A 7,500-nucleotide genomic window follows, 5' to 3' on the forward strand; every position below is an offset into this window, starting at 1 on the left:
ATAAAAAGTGTTAGGGAGAAGCCATGGTATGTAAACTGTGTGAGGGAGAAGCCATGGTATATAAAAAGTGTTAGGGAGAAGCCAGACAGACCATGTAAACTATGTGAGGGAGAAGCCAGACCATGTAAACTATGGGGAGAAGCCAGACCATGTAAACTATGTGAGGGAGAAGCCAGACAGACCATGTAAGCTATGTGAGTGAGAAGTCAGACTGACCATGTAAACTGTGTGAGGGAGAAGCCAGACAGACCATGTAAGCTATGTGAGTGAGAAGCCAGAGGGAGAAGCCAGACAGACCATGTAAACTATGTGAGGGAGAAGCCAGACAGACCATGTACTGTGAGGGAGAAGCCAGAGAAGCCAGACAGACCATGTAAACTATGTGAGGGAGAAGCCAGAGGGAGAAGCCAGACAGACCATGTAAACTATGTGAGGGAGAAGCCAGACAGACCATGTAAACTATGTAAACTATGTGAGGGAGAAGCCAGACAGACCATGTAAACTATGTGAGGGAGAAGCCAGACAGACCATGTAAGCTATGTGAGTGAGAAGTCAGACTGACCATGTAAACTGTGTGAGGGAGAAGCCAGACAGACCATGTAAACTATGTGAGGGAGAAGCCAGAGAAGCCAGACAGACCATGTAAACTCTGTGAGGGAGAAGCCAGACAGACCATGTAAACTATATGAGGGAGAAGTCAGACTGACCATGTAAACTGTGTGAGGGAGAAGCCAGGGGGAGAAACCAGACTGTGTGTTTCAGGCAGACACTCCACTGGCCTCACGCAGAGTCCTCAGCAGGCCATCTCTGAAGTGAATGTTCAGTACAGGTACGTATTGTGTGTGTGTGTGTGTGTGTGTGTGTGTGTGTGTGTGTGTGTGTGTGTGCGTGTGTGTGCGTGTGTGTGTGTGTGTGTGCGTGTGTGTGTGTGTGTGTGTGTGTGTAAAATAGCAAGCACACTGACTACCGACGGAAACACATGCATACCGAAGAAAGGGGGAGGGGCAGAGGCACTTCTGTTGGGAGACAGAGAAGCGGACGATATTTTTAATGAACACACACACACACACACACACACACACACACACACACACGCACACACACACACGCACGCATGCACGCAAGCACGCTCGTTCACACACACACACACACACACGCGCGCGCGCGCGCGCACGCAAGCACGCTCTCTCTCTCTCTCTCTCACACACACACACACACACACACACACACAGGTGAAATAGGATAAAGACTAACTTTGAAATCAGATTTCTCAGGGCTAATGCCTATTTATAATCATAGTCAACTGTTTCGTCGTATCTCTCTCTCTCTCTGCGTGCGTATGTGTGTGTATGTGTATGTGTAAATGCGTGTGTGTGTGTCTGTGTGTGCATGCGTGTGTGTGTTGTGTGTGTGTGTGTGTGTGTGTGTGTGCTGTGCTGTGCTGTACCTAGGCTGGTTCATTAACAGGACAAGCGGTGAGATGAGTGACATTTACATCTACCCCCCGGGTGCCACGTGTCCGCCAAGCAGCACAGGTACTGTTTATTCCTCTGTCCTCCCAGCTTCACTTGGTCGTACAGGCTTCACAAAAACTTCAGCACCACGTGGGAACTTGCTGGCATTTCTTCGGGGGGGGGGGGGGGGGCTGGGGAGGAGGGGGTGAATTGATGCTGAACTCACGGCAAACTGCGATCGATGGAACTGATGTAATGAGCACTTGTACTATTACCAGAGGTGCTTCCTACCACGCACACCTTTTTTTTTTTTTTACACTGAGAATTCACAGTTACTATTGTATACCACTGAATGACTATCAATGTTTGACTGAAACATCGATTTTTCAAACGCAGTGTTTGTTTTTCAAGCTGTTAATGGTGGATATGTGGCTGAAACAGCCGATCATATGTTCAGTGAAAGACCAGTGGTAGACCATAATCAGGCTACCTACACAATGGAAAAATTAATCATCTTCTGGTTCGGTTTGAAAGAATTATGAAGATATACCTTACATGGATGGGTCCTGAACTTTTTACGAAGCCTGTAGTTTAAGCACAGCGGTCTGACTGTGGAGTGTTCGTGTCTGTGGATTCTGCCTGGTCAGCCTTCTGTCTGCTAACAACAGTGCACTTGTCCATGTTTGTGTGGTAACTGTTGACAACAGTTCAGCTGTACCTGTTTGTGTGGTAACTGTTGACAACAGTGTTCCTGTACCTGTTGGTGTCTGACTGCTGACAACAGTGCAACTGTACCTGTTCGTATGGTAACTATTGACAAAGGTGCACCTGTTTCTGTTTGCGTGGTAACCGCTGATATCAGTGCAACTGTCCCTGTTTGTGTCTGCCTGCTGACAACAGTGCAGCTGTACCTTTTGTGTGGTAAGTGCTGACAACAATGTACCTGTCCTTGTTTGTGTAATAACTAATGACAGCTGTGCTGCTGTACCTGTTTGTGTGGTAGCTGCCAACAACAGTGCTGCTGTACCTGTTTGTGTGGTAAGTGCTAACAACAGTGCTGCTGTACCTGTTTGTGTGGTAACTGCTAACATGAACAGCAGTGCATGTATCAGTGTCGTGTGACAGGGGAGTCAGTGCCGTTCATCATGTAATGTGGATGTGTCTGTTGTAGGAAGCTGGTCAGTGTTGGGTCAGTGTGTGGCTGAACACATATATCCCGTGTCACGAAGTGTGTTGACTTAGTCCTGTGTTGTGATACAGCGTTCACTCCACAGATATCAGAATTATGATGTGTTGACATCAGTCATGTGTTGTGATACAGCGTTCTCTCCACAGATATCAGAATTATGATGTGTTGACATCAGTCATGTGTTGTGATACAGCGTTCACTCCACAGATATCAGAATTATGATGTGTTGACATCAGTCATGTGTTGTGATACAGCGTTCTCTCCACAGATATCAGAATTATGATGTGTTGACATCAGTCACGTGTTATAGTGCAACGTCCATCCCCACTCTGTTGATGTTATATAATGTGTTGACATCAGTCCTGTCTCATTATTCAGCGTTCAACCTCCACTCTGTTGATGTTATATAACGTGTTGACATCAGTCCTGTGGGTTTTTTTGTGTTTTTTCGTGCAGCGTCCACCCCCACTCTGTTGATGTTATATATATAATGTTGACATCAGTCATGTCTCATTATACAGCGTTCAGCCTCACTCTGTTAATGTTATATTATGTGTTGACATTTAGTCCTGTCTTATAATACAACGTTAACCCCCACTCTGTTGACTCGATGTTATATGATGTGTTGACATCAGTCATGTCTCATTATACAGCGTTCAGCTTACTCTGTTGATGTTATATAATGTGTTGATATCAGTCCTGTCTCATTATACAGCGTTCACCCCCACTCTGTTGATGTTATATAATGTGTTGACATCAGTCCTTTGTTATAATACAACGTCCACCCCCACTCTGTTGATCTTATATATATAATATGTTGACATCAGTCCTGTCTCATTATACAGCGTTCAGCCTCACTCTGTTGATGTTATATAATGTGTTGACATCAGCCATGTCTCATTATACAGCGTTCAGCCCCCACTCTTTTGATGTTATATAATGTGTTGACATCAGTCCTGTGTTATAATACAACGTCCACCCCCACTCTGTTGATCTTATATATATAATATGTTGACATCAGTCATGTCTCATTATACAGCGTTCAGCCTCACTCTGTTGATGTTATATAATGTGTTGACATCAGTCATGTCTCATTATACAGCGTTCACCCTCACTCTGTTGATGTTATATAATGTGTTGACATCAGTCATGTGTTATAATGCAACGTTCACACCCACTCTGTTGATGTTATATGTGTTGAATTCAGTCCTATCTTTAATACAACGTTCTCATCACTCTTTGATGTTATATAGTGTGCTGACTTCTGTCCTACGTTATTATGAATTTCTACATCCATTTGATGCTGTGATGAAGTGCTGTCTTCAGTTTATGTCTAATGGTGTGCTCAGCTCAGATTTTATAAATGACATAGTGTTCACTTCAGTTTATGTCTAATGGTGTGCTCAGCTCAGATTTTATAAATGATATAGTGTTCACTTCAGTTTATGTCTAATGGTGTGCTCAGCTCAGATTTTATAAATGACATAGTGTTCACTTCAGTTTATGTCTAATGGTGTGGTCAGCTCAGATTTTATAAATGACATAGTGTTCACTTCAGTTTATGTCTAATGGTGTGCTCAGCTCAGATTTTATAAATGATATAGTGTTCACTTCAGTTTATGTCTAATGGTGTGCTCAGCTCAGATTCTATAAATGATACAGTGTTCACTTCAGTTTATGTCTAATGGTCTGCTCAGCTCAGATTTTATAAATGATATAGTGTTCACTTCAGTTTATGTCTAATGGTGTGCTCAGCTCAGATTCTATAAATGATACAGTGTTCACTTCAGTTTATGTCTAATGGTCTGCTCAGCTCAGATTTTATAAATGATATAGTGTTCACTTCAGTTTATGTCTAATGGTGTGCTCAGCTCAGATTCTATAAATGATACAGTGTTCACTTCAGTTTATGTCTAATGGTCTGCTCAGCTCAGATTTTATAAATGATATAGTGTTCACTTCAGTTTATGTCTAATGGTGTGCTCAGCTCAGATTCTATAAATGATACAGTGTTCACTTCAGTTTATGTCTAATGGTGTGGTCAGCTCAGATTCTATAAATGATACAGTGTTCACTTCAGTTTATGTCTAATGGTGTGCTCAGCTCAGATGTTATAAATGACATAGTGTTCACTTCAGTTTATGTCTAATGGTGTGCTCAGCTCAGATTTTATAAATGATATAGTGTTCACTTCAGTTTATGTCTAATGGTGTGGTCAGCTCAGATTTTATAAATGACATAGTGTTCACTTCAGTTTCATGTTGGATGTCGTGGTCATCTTAGTTTCATGCGTGATACAGTAACCACTCCAGTCTAATGTTGTAATGCATTGTTCACTAAACTGACGTATTGTAACTGTCTAGTGCTCGATCTAACCTCGTGAACCAGAGTGCTTACTTCAATCCTGTGACAGTATTGTGACGTTTCTTTTGCATTTAAAAGACGTTTCTTGATATAATGTCTGCGTTACACAAGTTATACAGCATCGTGTTTCAATGCATGGACAATCAGTAAGTTCGTGACAGAAATAACCACTGAACAACACCGAACTTATAAAACTGTGACCTTCGTGCTTTTTCATGCTGGCCGACACAGCAGGACCGGACTGTACGTACCCTGCGGCTTACGTGGACGCTACTTCTGACGAACACGTTTACGCGGAGATCAAGGACTATGAGAACTGTGAGAACGGTCAGGGTGAGTTGCACAGGGTTACCGTTCTTCTCCCTGTCTTGCTGGGATTCAACGGGCGCAATAGCCGAGTGGTTAAAGCATTGGACTGTCAATCTGAGGGTCCCGGGTTCGAATCACGGTGACGGCGCCTGGTGGGTAAAGGGTGGAGATTTTTACGATCTCCCAGGTCAACATATGTGCAGACCTGCTAGTGCCTGAACCCCCTTCGTGTGTATATGCAAGCAGAAGATCAAATACGCACGTTAAAGATCCTGCAATCCATGTCAGCGTTCGGTGGGTTATGGAAACAAGAACATACCCAGCATGCACACCCCCGAAAACGGAGTATGGCTGCCTACATGGCGGGGTAAAAACGGTCATACACGTAAAAGCCCACTCGTGTGCATACGAGTGAACGCAGAAGAAGAAGAAGAAGCTGGGCTTCGGATTGCTGCAGGGATCACTTGGGTCTGTTCCCACTGTTCATGTACAATGAGTGACAGACAGCACGTGACTTTCTGTCCATGTACATTCGGATGGTCATTCGGATGAGACGATAAACCGAGGTCCTGTGTGCAGCATGCACTTAGCGCACGTAAAAGAACCCACGGCAACAAAAGGGTTGTTACTGGCAAAATTCTGTAGAAAAATCCACTTCAGTAGGAAAAACAAATCAAACTGCACGCAGGAAAAATACAAAAAAAGGGGGTGGCGCTGTAGTGTAGCGACGCGCTCTCCCTGGGGACAGCAGCCCGAATTTCACACAGAGAAATCTGTTGTGATAAAAAGCAATCCAAATACAAATACAAACAAATGTACAATGAGTCACAGACAGCACGTGATTTTCTGTTCATGTACAGTGAGTGACGGACACCACGTGACTTTCTGTTGTGTACAGTGAGTGACAGACACCACGTGAATTTCTATCCATGTACAGTGAGTGACAGACACCACGTGACTTTCTGTCTGTTACAGTGAGTGATAAACACCACGTGACTTTCTGTCCGTGCACAGTGAGTGACAGACACCACGTGACTTTCTGTCCATGTACAGTGAGTGACAGACACCACGTGACTTTCTGTCAGTGCACAGTGAGTGACAGACATCACGTGACTTTCTATCAGTGTACAGTGAGTGACAGACACCACGTGACTTTCTGTCCGTGCACAGTGAGTGACAGACATCACGTGACTTTCTATCAGTGTACAGTGAGTGACAGACATCACGTGACTTTCTGTTGTGTACAGTGAGTGACAGACACCACGTGACTTTCTGTCCATGTACAGTGAGTCACAGACACCACGTGACTTTCTGTCAGTGCACAGTGAGTGACAGACATCACGTGACTTTCTATCAGTGTACAGTGAGTGACAGACATCACGTGACTTTCTGTCAGTGCACAGTGAGTGACAGTCACGTGACTTTCTGTCAGTGCACAGTGAGTGACAGACACCACGTGACTTTCTGTCAGTGTACAGTGAGTGACAGACATCACGTGACTTTCTGTTGTGTACAGTGAGTGACAGACACCACGTGACTTTCTGTCCATGTACAGTGAGTCACAGACACCACGTGACTTTCTGTCAGTGTACAGTCAGTGATAAACACCACGTGACTTTCTGTTCATGTACAGTGAGTCACAGACAGCACGTGACTTTCTGTCCATGTGCGATGAGTCACAGACAGCACGTGACTTTCTGTCCATGTACAGTGAGTCACAGACAGCAAGTGACTTTCTGTCCATGTACAGTGAGTCACAGACAGCAAGCGACGTTCTGTCCATGTGCAGACCACCATCACCCGACAGCGAGGCACTATGAAGGACTACAGCTGGAAGACGTGGGCAAGGTGTCTGTCTACAGCAAGCTGCGACACTGAATGGTGAGTGGTCTTCTGGTGGACAGTCAGGGCGGTCAGGACAGTCAGTCAGGACAGTCAGTGCAGTCAGTCAGGGCAGTCAGTTAGGACAGTCAGTCAGGACAGTCAGGGCAGTCAGTTAGGTGAGACACTGACCAGTGTGTGCTCTTCTTTTGTGAGTCACTGAATCCTTGTATTGCATGCTGAGCTACTGAATCCTTGTACTGCATGCTGCGACATTGAATGGTCAGTGATCCTGTTGTGAGGCACTGACCAATGTGGGGTCATCGTTTGTGCGTCATCGAATCCTTGTACTGCAGGCTGAGA

General features: G+C 44.5%; 1 protein-coding gene across 1 annotated transcript in view; it reads left to right on the forward strand.

Annotated features, from left to right (window-relative positions):
- Nucleotides 1–7,500, forward strand: part of LOC143295105 (uncharacterized) — a 21,544-nt gene that overhangs the window by 11,424 nt on the left and 2,620 nt on the right. The window contains exons 9-12 of the mRNA XM_076606668.1: nt 763–829; nt 1,468–1,535; nt 5,239–5,340; nt 7,106–7,197. Of these exons, the coding sequence (XP_076462783.1) occupies nt 763–829; nt 1,468–1,535; nt 5,239–5,340; nt 7,106–7,194 (326 nt within the window). The 3' untranslated portion in view covers nt 7,195–7,197. The remainder of the gene's footprint in view (nt 1–762; nt 830–1,467; nt 1,536–5,238; nt 5,341–7,105; nt 7,198–7,500) is intronic.

Source organism: Babylonia areolata, chromosome 20 (genome assembly GCF_041734735.1).
Source record: "Babylonia areolata isolate BAREFJ2019XMU chromosome 20, ASM4173473v1, whole genome shotgun sequence".
In the NCBI taxonomy this organism is placed as follows: domain Eukaryota; kingdom Metazoa; phylum Mollusca; class Gastropoda; order Neogastropoda; family Buccinidae; genus Babylonia; species Babylonia areolata.